This window comes from Parastagonospora nodorum, assembly GCF_000146915.1.
Source record: "Parastagonospora nodorum SN15 chromosome Unknown scaffold_3, whole genome shotgun sequence".
In the NCBI taxonomy this organism is placed as follows: domain Eukaryota; kingdom Fungi; phylum Ascomycota; class Dothideomycetes; order Pleosporales; family Phaeosphaeriaceae; genus Parastagonospora; species Parastagonospora nodorum.
In genome coordinates this window covers 1,563,059-1,590,993 of record NW_001884551.1, presented here as the reverse complement: position 1 = coordinate 1,590,993, position 27,935 = coordinate 1,563,059, and the positions used below count along the sequence as shown (strand labels likewise).

General features: G+C 54.1%; 12 protein-coding genes across 12 annotated transcripts; 5 read left to right on the top strand and 7 right to left on the bottom strand.

The window, feature by feature from the left end:
* Window positions 1-1,109: 1,109 nt before the first annotated feature.
* On the bottom strand, window positions 1,110-2,814 carry SNOG_02548 (hypothetical protein; the record flags this gene model as incomplete). The annotated part of the gene is made up of 2 exons (XM_001793098.1): window positions 1,110-2,565; window positions 2,657-2,814. The coding sequence occupies 2 exons, from the start codon at window positions 2,812-2,814 to the stop codon at window positions 1,110-1,112; spliced, it is 1,614 nt and encodes a 537-aa protein (XP_001793150.1).
* Window positions 2,815-3,496: 682 nt separating this feature from the next.
* Window positions 3,497-6,035, bottom strand: SNOG_02547 (hypothetical protein; the record flags this gene model as incomplete). Its single annotated transcript, XM_001793097.1, has 3 exons — window positions 3,497-3,610; window positions 3,666-4,882; window positions 5,021-6,035. 3 exons carry the CDS (start codon window positions 6,033-6,035, stop codon window positions 3,497-3,499), a joined length of 2,346 nt encoding a protein of 781 aa, XP_001793149.1.
* A 1,021-nt stretch (window positions 6,036-7,056) lies between these two features.
* SNOG_02546 (hypothetical protein) lies at window positions 7,057-8,394 on the top strand (the record flags this gene model as incomplete). The annotated part of the gene is made up of 3 exons (XM_001793096.1): window positions 7,057-7,437; window positions 7,486-8,260; window positions 8,294-8,394. 3 exons carry the CDS (start codon window positions 7,057-7,059, stop codon window positions 8,392-8,394), a joined length of 1,257 nt encoding a protein of 418 aa, XP_001793148.1.
* Window positions 8,395-9,119: 725 nt separating this feature from the next.
* On the bottom strand, window positions 9,120-10,486 carry SNOG_02545 (hypothetical protein; the record flags this gene model as incomplete). The annotated part of the gene is given in 4 exon segments (XM_001793095.1): window positions 9,120-9,241; window positions 9,258-9,845; window positions 9,923-10,152; window positions 10,392-10,486. 4 exon segments carry the CDS (start codon window positions 10,484-10,486, stop codon window positions 9,120-9,122), a joined length of 1,035 nt encoding a protein of 344 aa, XP_001793147.1.
* A 629-nt stretch (window positions 10,487-11,115) lies between these two features.
* SNOG_02544 (hypothetical protein) lies at window positions 11,116-12,774 on the top strand (the record flags this gene model as incomplete). Its single annotated transcript, XM_001793094.1, has 3 exons — window positions 11,116-11,145; window positions 11,168-11,560; window positions 11,608-12,774. 3 exons carry the CDS (start codon window positions 11,116-11,118, stop codon window positions 12,691-12,693), a joined length of 1,509 nt encoding a protein of 502 aa, XP_001793146.1. The 3' UTR covers window positions 12,694-12,774.
* Window positions 12,775-13,153: 379 nt separating this feature from the next.
* On the top strand, window positions 13,154-14,164 carry SNOG_02543 (hypothetical protein; the record flags this gene model as incomplete). The annotated part of the gene is made up of 2 exons (XM_001793093.1): window positions 13,154-13,921; window positions 13,994-14,164. The coding sequence occupies 2 exons, from the start codon at window positions 13,154-13,156 to the stop codon at window positions 14,162-14,164; spliced, it is 939 nt and encodes a 312-aa protein (XP_001793145.1).
* Window positions 14,165-14,167: 3 nt separating this feature from the next.
* SNOG_02542 (hypothetical protein) lies at window positions 14,168-14,809 on the bottom strand (the record flags this gene model as incomplete). Its single annotated transcript, XM_001793092.1, has 1 exon — window positions 14,168-14,809. The coding sequence occupies one exon, from the start codon at window positions 14,807-14,809 to the stop codon at window positions 14,168-14,170; it is 642 nt and encodes a 213-aa protein (XP_001793144.1).
* A 488-nt stretch (window positions 14,810-15,297) lies between these two features.
* SNOG_02541 (hypothetical protein) lies at window positions 15,298-18,957 on the top strand (the record flags this gene model as incomplete). Its single annotated transcript, XM_001793091.1, has 3 exons — window positions 15,298-15,977; window positions 16,027-18,418; window positions 18,470-18,957. 3 exons carry the CDS (start codon window positions 15,298-15,300, stop codon window positions 18,794-18,796), a joined length of 3,399 nt encoding a protein of 1,132 aa, XP_001793143.1. The 3' UTR covers window positions 18,797-18,957.
* On the bottom strand, window positions 18,907-19,905 carry SNOG_02540 (hypothetical protein; the record flags this gene model as incomplete). The annotated part of the gene is made up of 1 exon (XM_001793090.1): window positions 18,907-19,905. The coding sequence occupies one exon, from the start codon at window positions 19,903-19,905 to the stop codon at window positions 18,907-18,909; it is 999 nt and encodes a 332-aa protein (XP_001793142.1).
* Window positions 19,906-21,146: 1,241 nt separating this feature from the next.
* Window positions 21,147-23,800, top strand: SNOG_02539 (hypothetical protein; the record flags this gene model as incomplete). The annotated part of the gene is made up of 2 exons (XM_001793089.1): window positions 21,147-22,694; window positions 22,867-23,800. 2 exons carry the CDS (start codon window positions 21,147-21,149, stop codon window positions 23,653-23,655), a joined length of 2,337 nt encoding a protein of 778 aa, XP_001793141.1. The 3' UTR covers window positions 23,656-23,800.
* SNOG_02538 (hypothetical protein) lies at window positions 23,677-24,997 on the bottom strand (the record flags this gene model as incomplete). The annotated part of the gene is made up of 4 exons (XM_001793088.1): window positions 23,677-24,153; window positions 24,360-24,428; window positions 24,483-24,724; window positions 24,949-24,997. The coding sequence occupies 4 exons, from the start codon at window positions 24,995-24,997 to the stop codon at window positions 23,734-23,736; spliced, it is 780 nt and encodes a 259-aa protein (XP_001793140.1). The 3' UTR covers window positions 23,677-23,733.
* Window positions 24,998-25,343: 346 nt separating this feature from the next.
* Window positions 25,344-27,588, bottom strand: SNOG_02537 (hypothetical protein; the record flags this gene model as incomplete). Its single annotated transcript, XM_001793087.1, has 2 exons — window positions 25,344-25,557; window positions 25,610-27,588. 2 exons carry the CDS (start codon window positions 27,586-27,588, stop codon window positions 25,344-25,346), a joined length of 2,193 nt encoding a protein of 730 aa, XP_001793139.1.
* Window positions 27,589-27,935: the final 347 nt, after the last annotated feature.

Genomic DNA, 27,935 nt, shown 5'->3' with positions numbered 1-27,935 from the left:
CGGCTGTTCGAAAGTTGTGGTGACACTCGGCTCTTTCTGGCGGAAGTAACAGTAGGTTGCATCGCTGGGGTCCATCGGCCTGATGGCCACATACCACAACGCAAGCACGGAAGCCGCCCTTGCAGCTCAGCTCTGGACCGGTGAGTATCGCTTGACGGTCTGGACAGCTTTACTTTCATGTCGGCGACATTGAGGTAATGGATTGATGGGCTCTATGGGTGGCAGTATGGTTACCCTAGATGGAGTTCGCCTTGCCGTATCCTTGCGATGCGTCTTGACACGTAGGAGTGCTGCTGCTGTGACATTGCTCCGTTACTACTGTCCTCAAAAGCAAACGCTGCGTTCATATGCCCTTGAAGCAATTCGAAATGGAACACAGGCGCGATACGGTATGTTGCAGCAGCAGCAAAAACATCGGCATCATGTCGTTTTTCTCGGTTTGTTTAGCCAACGTAAGCCGGTCGCAGCCTGAAAAAAAAGGCGAAATTCGTGCTTATGTTGAGGTTACCCGATGTGACGTGGACATCCGATTAGATCGAGAAGAAGTAGCGGATGCAATGTATGATATCCAACCATGTGGCATAGGAATAGTATTCGAGAAAGCCAGTGGTGCATAATATTTCCACGGCTTGACCTTGGAATGCAATGTCTGTCGTCTCGTCGTAAGTGCCTCTGCTCGAGTACCGTGTCTGTAAAATGATCGTACAAGACAGATCCTGCTGTCACAGTTCACCTTTTTTATCCACTAGGAAACTTCTGTCCGCCTCTTCAGTCTTCTCACACCACGATCACTGTTCCTGTCGATTTGACCTGTCGGTTTGACCTGGATATCTGTAAAGGTTGCTGGCTCACAATAAGATGCTGTTGCTGTCCACCAAAGAACCAGACTCGGCCATATAGTCCGGCTAGGATCCCGCAGACCTGGCGCACGGTTCTGTTAGACTGATGGACTCACATCTAAACTATGGTGAGATGCTAGGAAAGCAATATCCTAAACCTGGTCTGGAAGACAGCCAATGTGTTTGTTGGAGGACCATGAGAAATTCCGGGTTCGAAAGTTTCTCAGCGCCGTCGCAGTTGTGCAACGTGTTGAATACGCGATCGAGCGCTCAAAATGCATCAGAGAAGTAGCGTTTTGAACGGTTCTGCACAGCGAGTGCCTTTGGATCCTGCGGCAGATTGGTATGGTGTACTACGTGTGGGCGGTACACAGCATCGACAGGCGGCATCCAGTCGTCGAGGCCTAGAGGAAAGTACTCATACAACAGGTCGGCGCTTTCGTCAGGACTGCCAATGACACCAATTGAGAAAGATGGTGGCCGTACAGGAGTGGCTCGCTTGCGGCCTTGGTCACCGGGCGACGGTGCCTTCCTTGGCTCGTCATCTGTCAACGACAGTGTGACGGGAGCTATCGAGGGTCTCTGGGGCGGGGGCGCACTCCTCGAAATCTCTGGCGTTGAGTGCGCATAGGGGGTTGCATGGGGCATTTGCGACGAGGGCGGGTCTGGAGGTATGGCAGTCATGGCACCTCCGCCTGGGACTTTCCATTCGAGGAAGTCTGGAGATATGGGAATGTCGTTTGCGTTGAAGTCGAAGGGCATCTGCAGCACGTCCATGGGCTTCGAGGTCTGGGGCTGCGCATGGCTCTGGTTGTTTGGGTGGGTGTCGGCCGTTGGGGTCCGGCTGGGCTGTTGCGACACATGGGCCTTGCGTGCAGCAGCAGCTCCGCCACTGATGGGCATGTCTTTGCGCGACTGGAAGTTGCGCGGGCTCCTGCCCCGGACGATGATGGGGCCGGAGTGGACTTCGCAGATGGGGATCTTGGCACCGGTGGCTAGTGTGGCGACGACTTTGAGGCGCACGACAAAGTGCTGCTGCAGCTCCTTGCGGCGGCCGTTGTTTGCGGTGGCGATGCGGAACTGCAGGCGCTTCCAGCTGATGGGGAAGTTGACGTATTCCGAGTCCATGTCCTGGCCCGTGGACAGGTCGAGCGGGTAGGTGGGCGGCTCCTTCTCCGTCTTGTCCTCTGCGGGGGCGTTGCTGGTGGCGGGCGTCTTCCAGGGCACGGAGATGATCTTGACAGCGTTGCCCTCGAGCGACTCGGTGGCGGTGATGGCGAGCTCGGTGCCCAGGATGGGGATCTGGTCGCCCTGGTCGGTCATGATGAGCTGCAGGGCGCGCGGCAGGGTGACGGAGCCGGTGATCTGGAACAGGTTGCGGCGGTAGCAGGTCAGCTCGGTGGGCGACGTCTGCACGTCGCCGGCGGCTGCCCAGGGCGACTCGGCGAGGAAGAACATGCCGTGCAGCTGGGCGGTCATGGTCATGTGCACGCGCTGCATGCCGTAGCTGAGGATGGCGTAGGGCGCGCTGGGCAGCGAGAAGCTGAGCAGCTTGTGATTGCTCTCGATGCTGGGGCTCTCGGGCTGGCCATGGTGGTCGTGGGGGTGCACCGACTGCTCGTAGACGCTGTGAGACTCGGAGAAGGGGTCCTCGTAGGTGCTGGAGAAGCGCTTCAGGGCGGCGGGCGCGTGTTGCAGGTGGAAGGTCGAGAAGGCGTCTTCGCTGCTGCGGGCGTGTCAGTGTCATGTACGTGATGAATGCACACAGCTACAGTGAATGCAGTGCAGTGCAGTGCAGTGCAGCGGGCGTGACGCACCCCGCAAACGTCTCGGCGTCAAACGTCGAGCGCTGGTCGTACTGGTGGTCCATGGGCACCATGGGCAGGATGCCCTCGGAGCGCTGCACGGCCACGTCAACAGCGCCGTCCCGGTACACGTTGTTCCAGGACATGGTGTTGATCTCGAAGCCGTCCATGGTGTGTCCCGCGCATGTGCGCAGCCGTCGTCGGCGCGGCAGGAGGGGCTTGTTGCGGTGCGGCGCTCGCGATGCGGTTGCGGGCGGACGTTGGGAATTGGGAATGGTGGATGGTGAATGGTGAATGGTGAATGGTGAATGGTGGGAGGTGAGTGGTGAGGGCGCTATGGTCGCTGGCCGCGAGCTTCAGTCCAGTGCCTGCCTAGCCTCGAGCACAGCAGCTGGCAGCATGTGTCGCACAGTCCAGCTTCTGAGTCCTCGTCACCGTCACATGCACTGCGCAGTTTCTGGCCATCTCGCCTAGGTACTTGCTTGTCGCACATGCACCGCTTTATCGCATCGCATTGCCTTGTCAACTCGCCGTCGCGCCGCAGCCAGTAGCACATCGCCCCCTCAGCGCCGTAGCGAGAGACCCACCGCTTCTCCAAAAATAAGTCAAGCTCTAAACCGACGTCGCCTGTGACATCACCCCCCGTCGACCTGCACAGCGCGGGACCACCAGATTCGCACTCAAGAAATGGGCTCCGTAAGGATTGCCTTGCACCTTGTGCCTTGTGCCTTGCAAGCGCCCCATTATAATCCATCTATGTTGTGCAAACTTTCCCGTAACACCAATAAACCTGCCTAATCGAGCCCATGCAGAACGCTTCAAATACCAATATACTCATGCTACACATGACAATTACGCCGGCGGAATCATGGTCCAAGTCGCCGCATCGCAGCTCACCTCCTCGAAGTTGTGCATGACGTCAAATCCCATCGACGAAAACCCATCAAAGTTGCCGTCTCCATCCATCTGGAAATGTCAGCATCCGAATCGAGCTCCGCCTGACAGACAGGCCAGTACTTACATAGTCGAGCAGACAGGCATTGCACCCCTGCGCTTTGATCTGTCTCATCCCGAGAAGGATCAAGCCCTGGAGCAGCGTCGAGTATTCACCCACCCCTGGCGATATCACGGGAGAGGAAATTCCTCCAGCAGCCTCGTTGAGGTCTTTGAGGGGAGGGATGTACTCAGATAGGCGGGAATGGTGGTTGTAGAGCACTACTGTGCCAACCAAAGCTCCGTCTTCAGGCCGCTTCGCTCGGATGATGCCGCATGCTGATGGGTCTGAAAGTGCCAGCTTGTATACTTCAGCAAGTCCTTGCCGGTTACTTGTCTTGATGTGGTCGAGGATTGGGCCCGCATAGTCCCACCCGTAAACGAGATCAAACTGGGAACCAGCACTTTCCAGGCTCTTGGCCATGCCATCTGGTGGGCTCCACGTCTGCAGATTCCGCGCCACCATATTACAAACTGGACGAGATAGCGCAGCACCCCAGCCCAGATTGGCAAACCATGACCTTAGCCGCTTTCGTTCCGACCCATGGCCGGTTGGAATGCCAAGATACATGCTAGGTAACCGTGAACCCAGTTGGAATCGCTTGATACCCTCTTTCTGTAACAACGTCCTAATAGCTCTGTTGTGAAGAGAGTGGCCGATTGAAAGCTTCCTCCTTCCTGGGTCTACAAACAATGCCCCGATAACGCCGGTACCCGTCGACTTGAAGAAATAGGTCGAACAAAAGCCATATAGCGCCTGAGTGCTGCTGTTGCGGACCACGAAATGAGACTGTTCAATCTCTGGGTGATGTAGAATGAAAGAGTTTGACGTGGCGCTGGACAGCTCCGATCGCTGATTCGGCTGCGCACTGTCAATCACAGCTGTTACCAGAGTGTCCAGGGCGTTAGCATCCCGCTCTTCGTTGAAAATCTCCACCAACCAATGTTGCCTCGAAGGATGAAGCTTCTGACTCTTGCTGATAGTGCCTGGAAGCGTACCGGTGGGCGACAGTTCCCCGTAAAGCACACGGACCAGCGAGTTGAGGGCTGTTTCTGTGAAGTCGTAGGTACAAATGTATGTGCCAATGCTAGTATCCATAGCAAAGTCATATGGCGAACTGACGGCTACTACTATCAGCGGTTTCTCACGGCGCTCGCCACCGGTAGTGTATTGCATGTTACAGATCATCGAGACATGTTTCGTAAAGCCATGCTGGTATAGGTTGCGATTAGCATCCGCAGTGACTACGATGATTGCACTCGCGCGGTTGATTAGATTTTCGTGAACAGGTCGAACACCGTTTGCGGTATATGAAGTATGCAGGACGCGTCCGTTCCGTTGTCGGGCCAAAGATCGTCCCAATTCTCTGAAAACTCGCTCACCACTCATGACCGACGCACTCCGCTCCCATGCGGCAGGTTCGGGAGAATGAGCATTTGCAGTAGCAACGTCAGATAAAGCTCGAGATGCAGCAGATGCAGCCAAGGGTTTCACCAAGGGCGTAAGCAGGAGCAGCTCTTCCTCGCTCTCGAGTATGTTGGTCAAGGGGAGCAGTCTGTTCTTATCACGTACCACCGATATCGAGCTGTTGTATGCTTTCGTTGAAAGTGCTGTATGCAATGGTTGTAAGGTTTCCAGGTAGTCGAGGCCAGGAGGGTTGAGCGCTTTTTCCCACGATGTGCACTTTGCCTTCATCGCCAAAACCCGGCTGAGCGAGTCGTATATTCTTTGCTTCGACACCATCTCAGTCTCAACCCCAGTCTTGAGTCCCTTGAGCCCTTCTTGTTGCAGCGAAACCGCGCGACATAGAAGCACAACATCACAGCCAGCGTTGACAGCCATGACTGTGCCCCCACCCACTCCAATATTGTGGCTAAGAGCATCCATCTCGAGACATTCTGATACGACAACTCCGTTGAATTGTAGATCTTTCCGTAGTAGCTCGTCCACGACTTGCTCTGACAAGCATGCGTGCATTGCGTTGAGACCCGCCGAGGACATGGCGCATCCACCGACCATCATTGAGTCCAAGCCTCTTTCTATAGCCTTCTTAAAAGGGACCAAAGCACTAAGGCTGAGTTGCTCTAACGATTCTGTAATGATGGGCACATCGAGTGTTGAGCCAAGAAACTCCAGATTGCCATATGACGGGAAGTGCTTGCCCAACGTGACAACTCCAGCCTCTTTATAGCCTTGCATAAACGCGCATCCAAAGGCAGAGACTTCCTGTGGATCATCGCCCGCTGTTCTCACACCGAGCGGCTGATTCCTAGCATTGGTGAGCACATCGAGACAGGGTCCGAATATCCAGTTGATTCCACAGGCAGCAATCTCTTTTGCTGTTGCTTTGGCGACTTCGAATGCCAGGTCTGTCGAACCTGTCGCAGCTATACCCATGTTACTTGGGTATTGGCGGATATAGATCTCGTCGAAAAGACTGTTGACACCACCATTCTCCTGATCAATTCCTATAGCGAGGGGGACTGGGTGACCCGCATCATGGGCGATTTTCTGCAGTTGGTAACATAGCTTCGTCGTATCCTCTGCAGCTGGAGACGGTTAGTAATGACAATGAGACACATTGCTACCACGCTTGAGATAGGCGAATCTCACATTTCAGATTCTTTGCCGTCAGAAGCCAGTTGCCCACGTGATGCTTCTCGATTAGCTCCTTCACGTGAGGAGTAACCGTGGTTCCTAAAGCCGTTAAGTTTCAGGGTTAAGAGAAAACTGTTGGAAGCTCTACCGTCGAAGCCCATCATGAACAGTTGACCCTTCGCGGCTGTTAGCTGATCCAATCATGGCACGTTCTGTGGAGAAGACCCACCATTGTTCTGTCCATGTCATCCCACACGGGATCTATCTTTTCCGTCTTTGCCATGGTGACAGCGCTGGATGCCTCGGGCTCTGGATGCGAACATGCGATGGGATCAACGTGACTTGTGGACGCTGGGGCTACAACGGAACGGTAGCAGATGAGCTGCAGGGACGCACGGACTCCGCTCCGGCCTAATACCACCTTGATGCACCCTGCCCCCGATCGTCAAGAGCTGCTCAGCTGTGTGACATCGCTCCCAGAAATGGGACCTCTACGTGTCAGCGCAACCAATAGTCAACCCCTCTTGATGATGATGCCTGCGCTTCCTTTCAGCAGTATCGCGACACAAAGAGTAATTTTGGCCGCAGCTCGGTATTGTTGCTTTGATTGGCCGGAGCAGTCTGAGGAAGCTCACCCTCTGATAAGAGTGCAAGGTAAGGTAGCTGCATTTCCAGCGGTCATGAGCGTGTCCCAGCCGCTGTGCGACCAGGAATATACTCCGGTTTCGGTCACTTTTGTTGCGTCTATCCTTCGTCTGTCGACACCCCATCTTTCCTGGCATCCTGTCATCCCCGACCTTGTCCCAGCCTTACGTACACGATGCCATCCGTCGTAGCAATGCACGGTGCGTCGGGCATAATCAAATTCACAAATTGTCTGTTGGTCAAGGGCGACAGTCTACTTAGCCAGGATCTGTGGGTGAGCTCCTCAAGTGGAAAGATTTTGAATGGACAAGAGATATTGTATGAGCATCGGACTGCACCAGAAAAGATTGTTGATCTTGGCGGTCGGATTCTATCGCCAGGCCTGATTGACACGCAACTGAACGGCGCCTATGGCTTTGACTTTTCCGTTATACCGGCAGAGGGAGCCGCAGCATATGGCAAGGGTGTTCTGCGAGTCAATCGAAGATTGTTAGCGACAGGCGTCACATCGTACCTGCCAACTTTGACTTCACAGCGACCCGAGGTTTACCAAAAAGTAATCATCTCATCGCTCTGATCCGGTCTCTGTCTGACGACTTTACAGGCTCTACCGTACTTGGGTCCTTCGGGAGCTGCACGTGATGCTTCCCACGGTTCAGAGTCGCTCGGCGCACATTGCGAAGGCCCGTTTCTCAACCCCACGAAGAACGGTATTCACAATACAAATGTTCTCCAGGAGCCTGCCAACGGCATATCTGACCTTGTCGAATGCTATGGCGCCGACAACCTTGGTCCTACTCCGAACATTAAACTCGTGACGCTTGCACCCGAGCTCACAGGTGCATTGTCGTCCATACGAGTGCTTTCTGACCGCGGCATACGTGTGTCGATGGGGCACTCCGAAGCCTCCTACGAAGAAGCCGAAGCGGGTATAAAGGCAGGTGCTAGCATGATCACTCATCTATTCAACGCCATGCGCCCTTTGCATCATCGTAACCCTGGGATTTTCGGCCTTTTAGGCACAGCGCCATCCACGAATTGTAAACCATACTTCGGTATCATAGCAGATGGTATCCACCTTCATCCCACATCCATCAAAATTGCTTGGAACGCCCATCCGGAGGGGTTGGTATTAGTCACAGACGCTATGCGTCTTGCCGGTATGCCGGACGGGACATATGACTGGACGAATGGTTCGCGCATCATCAAGCAAGGGGCGCTGCTTACTCTCGAAGAGAATGGGAAGATTGCGGGCAGCAGTATCCAGCTTGTGGACTGTGTTACGAACTTTCTGAATTGGACGGGCGCAACTGTACCCGAAGCGTTGAAAGCTGTAACAACAACACCGGCGAAGATGCTTGGCTTGGAAGGCACCAAAGGTACGTTACAAGAGGGCGCTGATGCCGACCTAGTAGTATTGGACTTGCAAAAGGCTGCAAATGGGGAAGGCAAACTGGTCGTCGATGAGGTATGGAAGTTTGGATGCAAGGTATTTGATCGCATTGAAATCTAAGTCTTGATGCGTGCAGGGTAGAGAGGATTATTCTTAGACTGTTTCTAGTAAGGGTGATAATGAAGGTATACTTCGCATCTGCTTTTACACAACTAGTCAGCGTCAAGATGCCCACAAAATAACCGCTCCGTATAGATCATAGAGCCGAACAACAATAGCAGGTGAAAATGATTGCGTGGCAATGCATGCAAAGTCTGCCTTGATTCGAACCATGTGGGCACCTTTGGAAGTCCTCAGCGCACACCCCGAAGATCCTGCCACAACACGATCTAGATGCATTGTAAGAACTTAAGTTATGTCAGATGTGCGTTCATAAAACTGAGCGCAGATTGGACGGACCATGGAACTCGATTGCTCCAGCTTGCATACGATTATACTGGACACTAGCAAGGTCTAACAAGACAACGCGGTTGTTCATATTCATCGCGATGGAAACGAGAACACGTAGGTCTAAGGCATCCAACCGAAAGCATGAAACAGTGAATCAAGCACGAGTCCCAGAAAACGCGCTAGAGTGAAGAAGACTATTCTACACTACAAGTGCTCGGTCGAGCCAGGAAAAAAAAAGACATGGTAGAAAGAGCATCGCGCGTGATTAGACAAAGCGGGTATCAGAAAAGAGAGAGGGTATCGCGAATCGAAGAGTATGGCGATGTGGAGTGAACGGTGTATGGTACGAATGGAATCGCTCGGTGGGGCTGGATCGCAACAGTGACGTATAATGATCAGATCAAAGACGTGCCATCAGCAGCAACGCCCGCCTTTGTTTGCTTGGGCTCTGCTGATGTCTTCTTCCCACTCTTGTTGATGACCTCCGGCGCCAGGGGTAGCAGGAAACCCCAACCAGCTTCGCCTCTTATCACCTGCACCGACTCTGAAGCTTCCATTGCTGTTTCCGGGGTAGTCGAAGTAGCCATTGGGATTCCCGTTGCTATCAATGCCAGGTGTTACCCCGGCCATAGCAAGCTGTCTCTGCTCCTCATCGAACTTTTTCTGTTGTTGTTCTACTAGCTTTCGTGTGATGACTCGAAAGACCTCATCCACGCCCTCTCCGTCTTTGGCACTGATCTCGTGACAGCAGTCCCAGCCGACATCGTTTCCCCAGAAGCCACTCGATCTATTGCTTTGGGGGGACGCCATGCCACCGTTTTGGAATGTTGCTGGCGCCGATCCCCATCCGAGTACTTGTACACTTCCTCTCCGGGCATTCGGCGGGGCGGTCGGTGCAGTGGTTTGCGCAGTAAACATGTTCTCGGCCACGTAGGCGATGCAGCGCTCGAAGGGCACCTGGCGCCGGGAAGGGTCTTCGGCAACGACGTCTGATTTTGTGCCAACAACGTGCAATATGATGTCGTCTCCGAGGTTGGTCTTCAGCTCCTTCAGCCAGCGGCCCATTTCGTCGAACGAGGTGGGATCGGTGATGTCATAGCATAGAACAGCGGCATTCGCGCCTGATCAGGGCACCAGGTTAGCTCTTTCAGCTCTGCAGACAGCAACAGGAGACTTGGGATAGCACCCTGGAACGTACCTCTGTAATACAGCTTCGAGATGGACCGGAACCTCTCTTGCCCTGCGGTGTCCCATATCTGCAGTCTGACAACCGTGGATGTGTCGATATCTACCACTCTCTTGGTCAAGAATGATGCGCCGACGGTGGACTGTGTGTTTGGGGGCGTGAATGCGTTCTTGACGTAGCGGTGGACGAGGGACGTCTTTCCAACGCCCTGGCTGCCCAACACGACGATCTTCGCCTCCAGGCTGTTTGCCATGTCCTGTCGTAGCACTTGTCGAGTATCGCGAGGACGTGTGCGGGCTAATGACGCGGACGAGAGCCGGTGGTTGAGACTGTGACCTAGGGGCCGACGGCACTCAAGTGGGAAGCGGCGTTCTCGGGGCTGGGGGCAGAACAAAAGACGGGCTGGTAGGCGGTCGTGGGACAAGTTGCATGGCGTGTGGTGAATGTGGATAGATGTGCGAACATGTCTCAGAGAACGCACGAGGGAATGACTGCCAGGCAAAGTGTGTCAATAGTGACATAGCCAGAGTGCATTTGGCGCTTGCCGCGGGCGCCTGCCTTGGCTCTGGCGACCATGTGATACGCGCCGCGAAGCCAACATCGGTCAGCGTGGTGGAGCCCGCAGTGATGGGAAAACGAGTGTGCAGTGTGCATCGTGATCAAAACTATGGCAATCGAGAGCATTTGCCATGGGATCGACTATCGCACATTCGTTTGTCCCTAGTCGCAGCGGCTGCAAATGCAAATGCGCGTCATTGCTCCATGGCATGCTTCTCCCCACAAATCGGACGTGCGGCGGCGCGAGGGCTCCGATTGGCAAATCATCAGCAACAAATACTCCAGTCGAGACCGCCCCTATGAGATGTCTGGAATTACAAAGGGCCGCCGGGTTGCTCGATTAGTCAACCCTGACGCCTCGCCTCCAACCTTGCAAATATGGGGCTTGAGCGTCCCTGGGCAGCATCCGACGCGCTTTGCGGGGAGACATGTACCGAGCTAATCGTCTACAACCATGCTGCCGTCGCCATCCTGGACATTCCGCCGCCTCCTTGTCTGAGTGGCTGGAAATAATCGACCTCTCTCCATTATTTCATCTCTCCAGCCATTCCGGCCCTCCCATCTATACGTGACCCGCGCGACTCGAGTCACTTGAAGCTCCCCGTTGTCTTATTCATCTTGAAGGCCATCATCCTACGATTGCAAACATGAACCGCAACAGCAACGACACCCAGGCTGTCAAGCTTACTGGCGACGAAGGTTGCAAAGCACAACAACAGGGAATCATGCTGGGTCATCATCCATGGCCGCGCCTACGACATCACCGAGTTCCTGCCTGAGCATCCTGGAGGTCCCAAGATCATCTTGAAGTATGCTGGCAAAGATGCAACCGAAGAGTACGAGCCAATTCATCCGCCGGACACGCTCGACAAGTACCTAGACAAGTCGAAGCATCTGGGCGAGGTTGACATGCAAACCGTGGAGAAGGAGGAGAAAGAATTTGACCCCGAGGAAGAGGAGAGACAGAAGCGCATCGACCGAATGCCAATCTTGGAGCAATGCTACAATCTCATGGACTTTGAAGCTGTTGCCCGCAAGGTTATGAAGAAGTCAGCTTGGGCATACTACTCGAGTGGTGCAGACGACGAGATTGTGAGTAGTCAGCCAGGTAGCAATAAGCTGTACTGACGGACCGACAGACGCTGCGCGAGAACCACAGCGCCTTCCACAAGATCTGGTTCCGACCCCGCGTCCTCGTCGATGTCGAAAAAGTAGACACGTCTACCACGATGCTCGGAACGAAAGTCGATATTCCCTTCTACGTGACTGCTACAGCACTTGGTAAGCTCGGCAACCCAGAAGGAGAGGTCGTCTTGACCCGCGGCGCGCACAAGCACAACGTGGTCCAAATGATCCCCACACTCGCGTCGTGTTCTTTTGATGAGATTGTGGACGAGGCCAAGGATGGGCAATGTCAATGGCTACAGCTGTATGTCAACAAGGATCGCGAGATCACAAAACGCATCGTCCAGCACGCCGAGAAGCGTGGATGCAAGGGCCTCTTCATCACCGTAGATGCGCCCCAACTTGGCCGCCGCGAGAAGGATATGCGTTCAAAATTCTCAGACGTGGGTTCAAATGTGCAGAGCACATCCGGCGACAACGTGGACCGCAGCCAGGGAGCAGCACGAGCCATTTCGTCTTTTATTGACCCGAGCCTTAGTTGGAAGGATATCCCATGGTTCAAGAGCATCACTAAGATGCCTATCATCCTGAAAGGCGTTCAGTGTGTTGAGGATGTCATCCGTGCTGTCGAAGTAGGTGTGGATGGAGTCGTTCTCTCAAACCACGGAGGTCGTCAACTCGACTTTGCCCGTTCCGGCATCGAAGTCCTTGCTGAGGTTATGCCCATTCTACGTCAACGGGGTTGGCAGGATCGCATCGAGGTGTACATTGATGGAGGTGTACGACGAGCAACGGACATCATCAAGGCAGTTGCACTAGGTGCAAAGGGTGTCGGTATCGGGCGACCATTTCTCTACGCCATGTCTGCTTATGGTCTGCCTGGCGTTGACCGCGCCATGCAGCTACTCAAGGACGAGATGGAGATGAACATGCGTCTCATTGGTGCCTCCAGCGTCGCAGATCTTAACCCTTCGATGCTCGACACCAGAGGACTGAGCTTGCACACGGCACCAGTTCCCAACGACACGCTTGGCTTGAATGTATATGATCCGCTCATCGGACCACAGGAGAAGGTCGTTGTGCAGAAGGCTAAGCTGTAGAGAAGCGAACATGTAAATGTAGAAACTGGCGCTAGTTAAGTTTGTAGGTACCAGTTGGAATTATTGTAAATAGTAAGAGCAACCCTGGAAACACTGTCGGCCATCTCAGAACACGCGTGACATGGCAGAACAACCTTCCCGGGCGATAGTACGCGTGCTTATGGGAAGGTCCTTCTAAACCTAGGGTACTCCACTCGTAGCAGGTAGGATTCAAGGCGTGAGCACGTGAAAGCGTGGGTGTGGAGACATTGCCTGCATGGTTCAGCGCGGGCCGTAGTAGGTTTGCCGATCTTCAAGCTTCCGATAGTCTTGTCTAAGGCCTGCCCTCACATTCACCCGTCACTTCAGTTTTGATCGCTCCATTCACAGTTGCGCAACAATCGCGCCCGAGTATAATTACTTTACTTCTTCATACCTTTGCGCATCGCGTTCTTTTACACGCCCATCTTACCATATCGCCATGTCAGCGCCGGACGTTGCTGGCGACCAAGGTGCCGGCTGGGACGAAGCGCAATGTGCATCGGCCCTCGCACAGCTCGAGCAACTCCAAGCGCAGGTCTGCAAGCTGTCCTCACTTCCACTTATCATAGCTCACACAGCACAGATTGATGATTTACGCCTTGCGATTCCACGCATCGTCGAGCCCTTTCAGCGGCCCCCAAGCGCTGGAATGTTCAAACAGTATGCCCAGGGTGTACAAGGGTCGCAACAAGACATAAAGACGCTTCACGAGCAATGGAGGAGCCCGGAGACCCAGGCAGTGTTTGAACACACCAGAAAAAGCCTGGTTGCAAATTCAGATCTCTCTCCAAGTAGGTCCATGCCCGCACATGGTTGGACCGAGAGAGAAAAGAAACAGCACAATATTACCAAGGGGGGTGACAGTGAGAGTACGGACGATGGCAGTGCTACTCTTTCCAACGAGGATGTTGCACGCATAGTCGCAGACTTTCAAAGATCAAAGCCGAACATCAAGTTGGAGACACAGGACGATAATCGGAGAATATCAGTATGGTCAGCATTCACCTCATGTTCGCACGAATTAACATCTTCGCAGACTCAATTTGTAGCTGGCAGTGTCAGACTTCTATTTCGTATTACTGTCGAATACGATGCGAATGGAAAGCACAAGCTCAATGTGGGCAGCATGGGCAGCACTGAACCCTGGCTATCGATCAACAGGTGCATTGCATCACGGCCACACCCGAACGATTTGAAGATTCTGCTGGTAAGACCCTTGTATACACTGTTGTGTGACACATTGGATGGAGGTATTGGGATTCGTACTGAGTTTTCATAGGATATGATTACCGCATACAAGACCGTGAAAGGCACATCCTGTGCCAAATGCGGACGTCTCCTCGACGATATGGCACTGACACCAGCTGCTAGGCGTAGTAAACAGGTCGCTGCCGCGAACGAAACCACTGAGATCGTGTGGGAAGCCTTCCATGAGAGCTGTTTGGGTTGAATTCTATGGCAGCCACCGTCGCAGGTGGCACCGTGGAGCTCCCTTGCCTTGCTCGTTGTGTACTGGGCCGCCACGATTCTGTGGCCGGTAATGGAAATCCTGAAACCAGTCCCCATAGACATCGCGATAGGCCTCTGGATACAGATTGTGTTTGTTCTTCCGAGGCTCCGGTTGCCAAACAGCACCTGTCCATGATGCGCAGTTTGGCACCCCGTATTTGCGTGTGCGGAAGTCGTATTGCATTCCTGGCATACGTCCGCCGAGACCGCCTTTCTGAGTCCAAGAGGCATGTTTCCTCGAACTCAGAGGCGTCGGATAGGATGTGTAGTCAAGGCCTGGAATCGAAGCCCATCGATCACTTGATGGTCGGTTCTGCATATATTCGTGTGTGTTGGCATTGATCGTAAGGAACACATCCGGGCCTTTGTTCTGAAGGATGTCCTTGAAGCGGCCCCAAGCTGTACCATTCCGTCCATCTTTTGGCCACACAAATGACTTGGAGGCCTTGATGTTGCGGAGCTCGCGTCCATCTTGGAACCACTCGCGCTGTATAGGACACCATACAGCTGCTCGGTGTTTGTCAGGCCCTCTCCTTTGGTAGAATGCTGTTGGGAAATGAGGTGGGTTAAGCTCAGACTTGGTCATTTCGGAAAGCGCACCGTGGCGGGAGGTTGGGTTGTCTGAGGGTAAGATGCAGCTGTCAATATGCCACCACAGAGATATCCATAAGATATACGCCCGGAGAATCGCCCGTTGTAGTTGAGACTCGTCGCTTCGCATGTGGGACCCGGATCGCAACATCTGTACTGCGGTTTGCATAGATGAGCAGGCTGGTCTAAAGAGCGAACGGTCTGCAAGTTTGAGCACTACCTGATTTACGTTTGTGAACAAATGCCTGACAGTCAAAGCAATGACTGTGTGGTGCCATCTCCAAATCATGTCAAACGGCGCAGCCTTCAAAGAGACTGACGCTTTTGGTGTTCTACACTCCAATGGCACCTGTGTCTGGACGGCCTAGCGTACAGGGATAAGCGGCCCAAGCTCCCCCGGCCCAAGCTAGTCGGTCTACGGTTTCGTGAACGCGATTGTTGTTTTCCGCACAATCAACACAGTGCGACAACACATTCACCACCATGTCGTCGCTTTTCGGTCGTCTTGGAGGCGGACAGCCGGCATCTAGTGCAGCACCTGCGTCAGGCACTCCTGCATCACAGTCGCTGTTCGGAAACGCGGGCAACAACACATCGTCAGGCACAGGATCGAGCTTGTTTGGCGGCAATCCGGGCGGAGGTACTCCAGGCGCAGCAGCGGGCCCGTCGCAGCCAGCAAGCACAGGGGGCTTTGGAAGCAGTCTGTTTGGAGGCGCCCTTGGAAGCGCGAAGCCAGCATCGTCATCTACCTTCCCTGCACTGGGCGCAACATCGACGTCGCAACCGCAAACGCAAACTGGCGGTTCCTTCAGCTTGTTCGCCAAACCCGCAACGACGCAGCAATCGACAATGAACAACCAGCAGCAAACAAGCGGCCTCGGACAGTCCTCCCTTTTCGGCACTGCTTCGACACAGCAGCAGCCGCAACAGCAGCAGGGCGCCTCTCTATCCCAGTCAAACGCCGGTACCACGCGCTCGGCGCACTTTGACAATCTCCTCGAGCGTGGGCGCAAACGCAATGCTGGCGAGAACGGAGGGAGTAACTTCGAGGAGCTGCCATCGTTGCAGCTGGGACTGGGCGACATTGCGCGCAAGGTTCGCAACCTGGGCGCTGGCGGCCCTTCCGCAGATCACGTTCGAGATGGCGCACAAGACCGTGCAGCGTAAGTGACCCACCAGAGTTTGGGGCAATTGCATGCTAACGCCCTCTAGGCACTACCTTCTCTCGGCCTCGGGTGTGAAGCTGGGCAGTACCCTTCGCGATCTGAATCAGTTCTCTACTCAAGCCGGCATTGGCGCGAACGGGATGGCACAGAACCTCTTCGACACTGATGTCGATGGCTACATCTCGAACCTCCACTCGCAATCCACGCTCTCACTCATCCAAGAAGGCCTGGAACAGTCCAAGCGTGACTTCGACGCCTTCCTCGAAGACAATGTCCAGATCGAGTGGGACAAGCAAAGACAGAGGATCTATGAGCATTTCGGTCTGGGGCGGCAGAATGAGGACATGGCAGCTTCCCAGAGCGCCTTCGGCAGCACTGCGAGGGGAGCTTTCGGGCGTTCGACCCGCAAGGGCCGTTCCATGGGGCCAAAAGGCGCGTCTACAAATGGGGCCTCGACATTTGGCGCGTCAGTCGGCGGCCCACCCGTCATTGGGAATGGGCAGAGTGTGCTCAATGGGCGTGAAGGTCATGGTGCGTCCGTACTGGGAACACAAGCCGGCCCTCGGGACCGCTATGAGCGAGACAAGCAAGAGAGGTTCATGGAGGAGGTCAAGAAACTCAACGACGCACGCCAACGGGAGGCTCCTTACTCAATTCTCCATGCGTTCTCCGAGGTGGAGAGAACGACTGGCACCGAGCATTCAGAGCAATTTGTCCTAGCGTACAGAGCGCTTGTCTCGATTACCAGAGAGGCGTCTGAGTCGGAATCGTCTAATCCTGAGTCGAACAACCCCAGGCCCCGAAGTTTCGTTAGGGACTACCTCGAAGACCAGCCGAACTCAGCAGGGAGCCTTCGGATACGCAAACGGATTCTAGACGGCTCCCGTACATTTTTGGAGACGCGGTTCTTGGAGCAAGTAGATGCGACGTTGAAGAAGCATCCTAACGAAGCGCTCGTCGGTGGTGTTCCTTCTCTATTGAACAAAATTCGCGGTTATATTCGAGCCAAGATAGCCTTCAAGGAATTTGGCGAAGACACAGACTGTCTCCAGAAAATCGGTGATTCTGGAGACGAGTACCCTTGGCTCATTGTTTTCTTCTTGCTCAAGGCAGGCTTGTCCGCTGAAGCGGCCGACTACGTGCGAGAGAAGCGCAATTTCTTCCAGAACACCGACAGGAACTTCCAGGCAGCTCTATCACACTACGCAACCGATCCAGATCGACGGTTGAGCCCCGATCTCCATCAGAAGATAGGCCATGTCTTCGCCCAGCGAGCTCGTCTCCAAAGTCAGGTAGATGATCCCTACCGAACTGCTTGCTATAAGATAGTCGGCCGCTGTGATTTGAGCCGTCGAAGCTTGAATCCAATCAAGGAGACTATGGACGACTGGATCTGGTTACAGTTTAACCTGGCTCGTGAAGGCAACCGTGCCGAGGAGAATGCTGGCGAGATCTGGGGCCTGGAAGAGTTGCGATCCTCCATTCGCGACATTGGCCAGAAGCACTTCAGCGAAGACGCTGATTCGGCGGGCGGATACGGCGTCTACTTCTATCTTACAACGCTTGCTGGTATGTTTGAGTCAGGCCTTGGTTATCTGTACAACCACAACTACGTTTCGACGGTCCATTTCGCGATTGCGCTCGATTACTATGGTCTACTCAGAGTATCCGATTGGGCTACCGGCGGCTCCGAAGTTCTGACATACACCACGCGACAACAGCCACAGTTAAACTTTGGGCGTGTTGTTGGTGCATATACCGCGGACTTCCGAGCTGCTCGGGCCGATGCTGCGGCTGACTATCTGGTTCTGATCTGCTTGAACTCGGATCTACCAGGCGATGCTGGTAAGCAGCAGACGGAGCTATGCCACGAAGCTTTGCGAGAACTTGTTCTCGAAACACGTGAGTTCTCAACGTTACTGGGCGATGTCAAATCCAACGGTATGACTACTCCTGGTCTCATCCAGGAACGTGTGCCGTTGCTCAAGCTCAATGGTGAGAATGGCCTGCTGAACACAATCACTCGAGAGGCCGCCAAAATGGCGGACGACAATGGCCGCACCAACGATGCCATCCTGCTTTGCCACCTTGCTGGCGAGTATGACAGCGTCATTGCTATCTTGAATCGCTCACTTGCTGAAGCACTGTCGGTGGAGCTTGGTCAAGAGCCATTGCGCTTAGAGCCGCTGAAGCCGCGCTTGACTCCTATGGAAGCGCAGCAGCAGCAGCAACGGCAAGTGTCCGACTCCACTAGTATCAGCATGCTCGGCACAGATGACCCTGTCGAGCTCGCTCAGAAGGTACTCGCCTTGTATGACGCAAACAGTCTGTGGTGGAGACAGGTCTCGCAATCCAATCGCGAGACTGTGGGTATCTTGTATAATCTCAACGAGATCAAGAAGATCATCGAGGCCGGTGACTACCTCACTGCTCTACAGGTAAGTCCATTATCCACGATTCATTGTCGGTCCAGGCTAATCATATCCCAGCGTCTGGAGAACATCAACATACTTCCTTTACAAGCCAAAGGCAACCTTAGCGAAATCCGCAAGTCGGCTAACGCTTTTGCTGGCTACCCGCCTGAGATCGCGCGAAACATTGGCAACGTGCTGCTCTGGACTATTGGCTGCTGTTCGCGGCACCGCGAACATCTCCTGGCTGGCGCGTTTGTGGATCAGATGCGCAGGAACATTGCAGACTCATTGCTGCAACAGGCCAAGGACCTGATGGTGTTTGCGGGTTTGATTAGATACAAGCTGCCGCCGAGGGTTTTCGAGACGTTGGCGAGAGAGGGACAAGATGTCGGTGCCTACTAACGGTTGGTCCACTTGGAGGGAGCATGGTGGGTCGAAGCAATTGAGCAAAGCGGTATTAACGTTGGGATGTGGGATAGATACCATAACCATTAATTTCACATACGACATGTCTATGTCTCACCAAACACAAAGACGCCCTTGCCTTGCCGGTATCCTTCCAAGGTATCTTTGACCTTTGCAATCAATTCCTCACCTGTGGTCTCCCACTCCCAACTTATCTTGTCGAAGGGTGTGTCCTTGAACTCTCCCTTGCGTGTCATGTCGAGCACATGCGCAACAGTCTTTTGCTTCTCTTCGGGATGCTTCTCTGCCCATCGACTGACCCAGAAGCCGTGGAAATGAACGTCTTTGAAGATGAGCATAGATGCGGGGATTGCCAGAGGTTGTTTGGACATGGCGCCGTATGTAACGAAATGACTAGAAGGCGAGAGCAACTTTGCCATTGCGGTCGCTGCTTTACCATTCACACAATTCAACGCAAGGCGGATGGGCTCACGGCCACCATTGGTCCATTCTTTTGCTTGATCCTTCACGCCTTGTGCTTGGAGCTCTGCATCTGTGATGACCACATCTGCGCCCAAGCCTTTCAAATCCTGCTTCAGCTTGTCTTCGGCAGCCTTGTCGTCGCGGGCGCGGATAACGTTTATGCTTTTGTACCCCCACTTCTTACCCAGCTGGATAGCAGCGCGTCCTACGCCTGAATTTGCGCCGTTTTGAATGAACCATTCGCCCTCTTTCAATGTTGTGAAGTCGCGCAGCATACGGTACGCTGTGCAAGGATTTATGCTTACTGTGCCAGCTTGAATGGCACTTATTCCTTCCCGCATCGAGTCGTCGAGCTTGACGACTTGATCCGTCGTTGCAGCAGCGTGGGTTCTCCAGGTGCCGAAGCCAGGGCCTTTCATGAAGACCCAGTCGCCCTTTTTGTAGCCCTCGCCCTTCACCTTATCACCTAGTGCTATGATCTCAGCCACACCCTCGTTTCCGGCTACGGCGATGGGTTCGGCGGTGGAGAGACTGGTCGTGAATGTGGGTTTGGAGGGATATACGCCTTGGATCTGGTTGATGTCTGCCGGGTTGATGGGGGATGCGAGGAAGCGTAGCGTCATGAGGTTGCTATGTGGAGGAGATATCGAATGGGAATGTAGCGACAGGACAGCCGGTGGGTCGCCATATTCGGAGAATGTGAGTGCCTTGGCCTGCTCATAACCATAGGCGGAGATGGGTCGGCGTTGAGGGAGCCGCGATGTGGCGCCTATGTTACGTGGTAGGCGACGGAGACATGTTCGGGCAAGGCTGGGAGCTGGAGACAATACTGTGGAAGCCATGACGAGATTGTCGGAGTTGAAGAGCACGAGCGCGTTGGACTGTAGTACTTTGGGTGCTACTATGGAATTTCGAGGAGCGCAAACTATGACGTGAGAGCGGAGCCGAGGTTTGGCGGAGCACCTTTTAGGCGACTCGGACCATCATGTCAATGAAACACTCGCAAACGGCCATATATCCTTAGCATAGTATGTACCAGGACATGATTGTGCAACTATGGAAAAACTGGTAGACAAGTGATTTTGCAAAGAAAACCCTGCTCACGTCAGAGGATGACTCTAGTCGTGCGTGAGAGCCACAGTCGTACCACGCAGGGACAAGTCGGAGCGTGGGGTAGCTGTTGAGCAATCATCAAAGGTTAGAGGATCGGAGCATCAGCACCAGCCTCAGCTATGCATGGGCGACATGACCTTGGGACTACGGCCGGCTCGTCGCTTTCCGCCACGTGGCGAGCAATTGCGCTGTTTGGGGCCGTTGTCGAGGCGGTAGAGGGTGCCGGTGGTGTTGGATGGAGTGATGCAGAGAGGCTCTGGCGCGCGGTGGTCTGACCCCACCTCGAGTGGACCACGGAGCTTTCTTTTTTGAGCATCCCACGTCATGCCGCAGCGGTTTTGAGCAACAGCTTCAACAAACCAGAGCCACGCTTATCGTGACTCTGCAAAAGCCATATAAGCAAGCCCCAGGCTCCATGTTGCTGCTGCCACAAGAAATCGCATCGGCGCATCGGCGCACCTGACTCTGACTCGCCGGAAATCTATCCACTACCTGCACATTCCCATTGGCAAGAGCTACCCCACCACCTGCAGCTCACTCAACACAGGGCCCGCTCGGCGTACTTTTCTGCTGGACACAACCGAATACCCACCCTGACCTCATACCTTGGCCGCCCTCATAAATCATAAAATCGAGCCACAGCCTCGATTGCCAGCAGCTCTGAGCGAAGCCAGAAGCGCTTCACGTACTTTTGACGCCCCAGTTTCATACTGATAGCCAGCTGAAGACAGCCAGCTCCATCCGACACACCATGGCGCCCACCCAAGTCCCACCGCCTCTCGAGGGCAAGAAGCGCAGAATCGGTGTCATGACCAGCGGAGGGGACGCCCCAGGCATGAACGGCGCCGTGCGAGCCGTTGTCCGCATGGCCATCCACAACAACTGCGAGGCATACGCCATCTACGAGGGCTACGACGGGCTCGTAAAAGGCGGCGACATGATCAAGGAGATGACCTGGGACGACGTGCGCGGCTTCCTGTCCGAGGGCGGCACGCTCATTGGCACCGCGCGATGCATGGAGTTCATGCAGCGCGATGGACGCCGCACCGCCGCGAAGAACATGATCATCAAGGGCATCGATGCGCTGATCATCTGCGGTGGTGACGGCTCCCTCACAGGCGCAGACAAGTTCCGCGCCGAGTGGCCGGAGCTGCTGAAGGAGCTGGTCGAGAAGAAGGAGCTCACTGCCGAGCAGATCGACCCTTTCAAGCACCTGAACATTGTCGGCCTGGTCGGCTCCATCGACAACGATCTCTCAATGACCGACGCAACCATTGGCTGCTACACATCCCTCGGCCGCATCTGCGAAGCCATCGATTCAGTCGACACCACGGCTGTCAGCCACCAACGTGCTTTCGTTATCGAAGTCATGGGCCGGCACTGTGGTTGGCTAGCACTGAGCTCTGGAGTCGCAACCGGCGCCGACTTCGTCTTTACACCCGAAAACCCCCCCGACGAGGGCTGGCAGGCCGACATGTGTCGACAGATCAAGAAGCACAGAGACATGGGCAAGCGCAAAACAATTGTCGTTGTCGCCGAGGGCGCCATCGATCGCCAGCTGAACAAGATCACGTCGCAACAGGTCAAGGACATCCTCTCCAATGAGGCTCATCTCGATACGCGCATTACCACCCTGGGTCATGTCCAGCGTGGAGGCACACCCTGCGCCTACGACCGCATGCTTTCAACGCTTCAAGGCTCTGAGGCTGTCAAGGCTGTGCTGGAGGCAACCCCAGATACACCCAGCCCAGTCATTTGTATGCAGGAGAACAAGATTGTTCGACGGCCACTGCTCGAAGCCGTAGCTCAAACCAAGGAAGTGGCTGTTGCGATTGAAAACAAAGACTTCCACCGGGCTATGCAGCTCCGCGATACCGAATTCGAAGAGCAGTACAGGTCCTATCAAATCACGACTGCAGCCGACCAGCCCGAGCTGCTTCTACCAGAGAACAAGCGCATGCGTGTAGGTATCATACACGTCGGAGCACCTGCCGGTGGAATGAACGCTGCTACACGAGCAGCAGTGGCGTACTGCATAGCTCGCGGTCACACACCAGTTGCGCTTCACAATGGCTTCCCCGGCATCATCCGCCATCACTCCGACAAGCCGCTTGGTGCAGTTCGCGAGATAAAGTGGATAGACGCCGAGACATGGGCGTCCAAGGGCGGATCTGAGATTGGAACCAACCGTGGTCTCCCTAGTGAGGACCTTGAGACTGTGGCTTTTGTCTTCCGGACCTACAACATTCAATCTCTGTTTGTGGTTGGAGGATTCGAAGCCTTCACGGCCGTTTCAGAGCTGCGAAAGTCGCGCGAGTACTACAAGTCCTTCAAAATTCCCATGGTAAGCTCCCCACTTCGTACACAAGGGCAGCAAAGGCCATGTCGATTATCCCACAGCCAATTAGCCACTCCATATCGCACATTACCACGGTAAATCCCAGACAAAACAATAAGCTCACAATTTCTAGGTTGTCATACCTGCTACAATTTCCAACAACGTCCCAGGAACTGAGTATTCTATTGGTTCCGACACTTGTCTCAACGCCCTCATCCAGTACTGCGACGCCTGTCGTCAGTCAGCGTCCGCTTCCCGTCGCCGAGTGTTCGTTATCGAGACACAGGGTGGCGAGTCGGGCTACATTGCAACCGTCGCTGGTCTCAGCATCGGCGCTCTAGCTGTCTACACACCCGAGGAAGGCATCAACATCAAGATGCTAGATCGCGACATTGACCATCTTCGGGAGGTGTTCGGAAGGGACATGGGTCACTCCCGATCAGGAAAGGTAATCTTAGTGAACGAAAAAGCGTCCAGGACCTACTCTGTACAAATCATTGCCGACATGATTGCAGAGGCCGGCAAGGGCAAGTTCGAATCTCGGCACGGTGTTCCCGGTCATTTCCAGCAAGGAACGACTCCCTCACCCATGGACCGTGTCCGAGCCGTGAGGTTTGCTACCAAGGCTATGCAACATCTAGAGCAGTATGCTGGTTTGGAGCCAGATGAGTGTGAAGACGACCCGCTGTCAGTGAGTGTTATCGGCATCAAGGGCTCAAAGCTCCTCTTCTCCCCGATGGAGGTCGTCGAGAAGAAGGAGACCGAGTGGCATCGTCGCCGACCAAAGCATGAGTTCTGGATGGCTCTGAAGGAGACTGTGGATACACTCAGTGGCAGACCTCAGGCTCCGGCAAATCCAACGGACATTGATACCTTGGCTGGACGACCGAGGGGAGCGACAGTCACCGTCACACACAAGTGATTCACGCCTTCCGATTGATAAGGCGTTGAAGGCATCTGGGATACCTTATGACAATCCTGTGTACATTCTAAACTCTTCTTACTCTTCCTGATACATACTCAGGCTCTCATCATTCCAATTCAAAAATTTGCCGCTTAGGCCTTTGATCTGATCTCCACTTGCGGCAGCTAGTTTTGCAATGACACGACCTGGTTGCTCTGGTCGCAATAATCCGCCACCAGTCTTCAACCCAGCGAACTTGGTGCGGTCTTTCTCGCTCATGCGTTCATGATGCACTTCACGAATCTCACGCTGCATCTCTGTGTCGACTACGCCGGGGCGAACAGAGACGGTAGTAACAGAGGGCTCTTCGACACTAAGGGTTAAAGCGAGATGGTTCAAGACAGCCTTGCCGGCACCATAAGCACCCCAGCCCTGGTAAGCCGAAATGGAGGCACCGGAGGACGTAAGGATGATGCGGCCATTTGTGGCCCGGAGAGCAGGAAGCGAAGCTTGGACCTGTCTTTGTTAGCAATAATTTCAACCCAAGCTAGATGCAAAATCCCAGCCCTCATAGTTTGGTATGTGCAGAGGCTCAAAGTGACCAGGGTCCTCGAAGAGTCTCCGGACCTTGACGAAGCCGACAACAGAAGCGTGCTGTAGTAAAGATTTGGTGTAGATGGTATACCCCTGGAAGGTACACACAGAGTGAAAGGTGGGCTTACCAGTCCAACAGCACTGAACACATTGACATCGAACGCACTCCTCCACTCCTCAGCAGTACTGTCTGCAACCTAAACATTTGTCATTACACGATGCTTTCTCAGCTTGCTGGGGCAATAGCCAACCTTCTTGACAGGATCTAGCCCGCCATGATTCACAATCAATGCGTCCAGTCGTCCCCATCGTCCCAGGGCCAGTTCAACAGCCTTCCTGGGCAAGGAGGAATCGGCCAAGTCGCCAGCTAGTACTTCGACTTGCTCAGAACCATACTGATAGTGCAGCTGGTCGAGCGCGGAGTGGGTCCGCGAGATGAGGACAAGCTTGTGCGAGTGCGAGAGGAGGTAGTGTGCGGTAGCTAGGCCGATGCCTGGATAATGTTGGGTCAGATTAATGAAAATTGAGATGAGAAATTAGCCTGGCCGCTTGGAACGGAGTATGGCAGAAGTTTGGGATACAATATTCGGAGCACGTGCTGCCTGCCCTAGAGACGGTTTTCTGAACCGAGATCCATGAGTGAAGAATTGACTCGTAATATGGAGGAGAACCAGTCATGTATATGATCCGGACAGGACATGCGACAGAGACACTCACCTCTCGATGCACCCGTCAGTATCACAGCCATTTCTTTTGCCTCGCTCATCTTGAACTCTAAAATGTGTATGCGTGTTGGAGCGCGGAAGCTGATTGATCGGCGCGATGTTGAAGCCAGCCGGCGTCATATTAGTCATCAAATGGACCCACAGCGGCATCAAAACCATGCAAGAGAACATCAAGTTGACAGTGCAGTATGAACAAAGAATTGGGAATGTAAAGAAAGAGCAAATGAGGTATCTCGAAAAATCATCCAGCCCTAGCCACAACTCCAGCAACATCAGATGGTTTCCAACAGTCGATGCGAAGACCAAGCAAAGTACCTGCCCAGAACCCAAACTCCTTCATGACCTCGTTATATGTAGTCACATCTCAAGTCATATACATAGAAGGGTCTACGACTCGTCGGCCATTTCTTCTTCTTCACCCTGGGCGAGCAGGTCTTGCTCTTCGCAGCTGCGCTCGACTTCGTCGGCGATGAACTGCTCGTAGTCTTCGAGGTTCTTCTGAACATGAAGCTTGAAGCGCACAATGTCATCGAGCATGCGCTCGATTTCCGTGTGCAACTCCTCACGAAGGGCATTGGCACGAAGCTGCAGCTGTTCATATCTATACAGAGTTAGTTGTTGGTATGCAAGAATATCGTAGGGGCATAGCTTACTCAATGTTGACAGCCATTTCACGTTGTACCATGAGCTGGACAGACTCGCCAAGACCGCTGCGCATGCGACCCAGCTCCTTCTCCATGCGCTCAATCTGTGCGTCAGACTGGGACTTTTGCGTGTTGGTGATCTCGCGAAGCTTCTCCAACTCTTCTTCAGCCTGAGCAACACGGTGACCCAGAGCTTCAACCTCGGCTTGCTTGTCGTCCATGGCTTCTTTGATCTTATCGAGGAGGTCGTGGTTATTCATGTCTGCTTCCAACGCTGCGTTTCTCCGCTCTGCAATCTCTTTGCGAAGAGTTAGGATATTACTCTTTACCGTACCCCGAAGGTCTAGGTTTAGGAGATGATGTGGCGAGTAGCCCGTGCCCGAATCATGAAGCAAGCGATCCGAAGAATCCTGTGATGAGCTGCCCATTTGTGATCCAGAGAAGTTGGGCGTGTCGGTGATTGTCAAGACCAGCTCGTACTCCTGATTCTTTGCATTGACTGCAGTCGAAGGTATAACACCAATCTGGTACCCAAGGTTGTTGTAACGTTCGATGGTTTGTTCAAGCTCATCTAGTTTCCGGGATGCACCAAGCTCCTTTTCAGCAACACGCTTCTTAGAGTCCTCTAGTCTTGTTGATGTCGCTTGTAAAGCAGTGTCCAGACGGTCCTTTTCATTTGCCATGCGGTCGATATCCGCAATGGTCATGCCACGACCGTCGATAATGGCCTGGAGCTCTTGTTGCTCCTTCTCTGATGCCTCAAGCTCTGCTTCGATTTCCTCGATGGACTTCTCGAGAAGCTGGCAGCGATCGTTGTACTTCTTCACTTTTGCGTCCATGGAGTTGTTGTAGTTTTCGAATTTGACGCGGTCTTCCTCGAGGATGCGAATCTGCTCTTCTAGCTTCTGGATCCTGGGTCCTGATTTGCCGAGCTCCTCAATCTGGTCCTGGAGATACTTGTGCTCAGCCTCAAGCAGCTTCACTTGCTCATGATGCTGGGCATTCGCAGCGTCGAACTTGGTAGCCATGGCGTTGACATGCGGCTGAATCAGGCGTGCTTGTACTTCCTCGTCATTCTCGTCTTCATCCCCGTCTTCTGCCGACAACCATGTGCTATATGCGTCTGACAAGAAGTCGAAGATGATGCGGTCTCCAGACACGTCGTATCCCGCCTCGAAGCATGCATCATCATACGTTCCGGCTTCGTACGCTTGCATGAGACGCGCGAGCTGCATCATCCAGTGCAGAAGACCGAGGAAAGTTGACCAGTTGTTGCCGCCGACGGCAGCGATTTGCGATTTCATGATGGACTTTTCGAAGGGGTAGCGCATCTGCTTTAGCAATACCGGCACTTCTTGGTCAATGGACTTCTGGAAGCGGTAGCTGGGGTCGATGCGGTTGTACAACCACTGGAACATGCAGTTGAAATCCTTCTGAGTCGGCGATGTCATGGCCTTGTTGGAAAGCACGTGCTTTGACTCCATTTCGAAGTTGTTATGGGTCAAGAACTCAAGCAGTTCTTGGGCCATCTGAGCTCGAGTGCCAGCAACTTTGAGTTGTCGTGGATCGGTCGGAGGTTGCGCTGGCATTGGCGCCTGCTGGAAGAAGGACTGCTTGATTCCCGTCGAGCCCGAGCCATGCGAAGTGCGCGCCTTGAACACGCTGCTGCGGCGCTGGGCACTCTGCTCGAAGTTGGGGGCGGATGATAGCGGCGCAGGTGTCTGGAAGACGGACGCGCCGGGCGCAAAGCTCTTCCTGCCGCTGCTGGCGCCAAAGACATTGCTGGTCGAGTTGCGGTGGACGGACTGGAATCCCTCTGCGAGATTTGTGCCCGATGAAGAGCGCTGGAAGATGGGCTGGCTCGGTCGACCGGGCGCAAGCGACATGCGCGATCCGGACTGCGAGCGCGCGAGGTTGGGAGGGAATTGCGACGATGGCTGGTTCATGTTGGAGACGGAGCTCGTGCGCTTCATTGCGGACGACGGCATGGGGATTGCAGACGAGTTGTTGTTCACGGGTGCTAATGTCTGCAGGCGCGGTCAGAAAGTGCGCTGAAGAGGTGCGACAAGATAGGAAGCTGCGCGGCAGAAGGCAGAAGGCAGAAGGCAGAAGAACTCACCTGGCGGCGGACCGAAAACATGCCCGTCTCTTGAGCCATGGCTGTGCGGTCTTGTCGCGATGCTACTCGGAGCGCAGTGCTGTTGGTTCCGTTGTTCCAAAAAATAAAGTCGTGTTCAGACGATGCGACACGGTAGGATTGTGCCGGTATTGTGTTGATGCGCCGGCCGGCCGCGGCGTGTTTGTTGTTGTGCCTGGGGCTCTCCCGCCCTAGCCC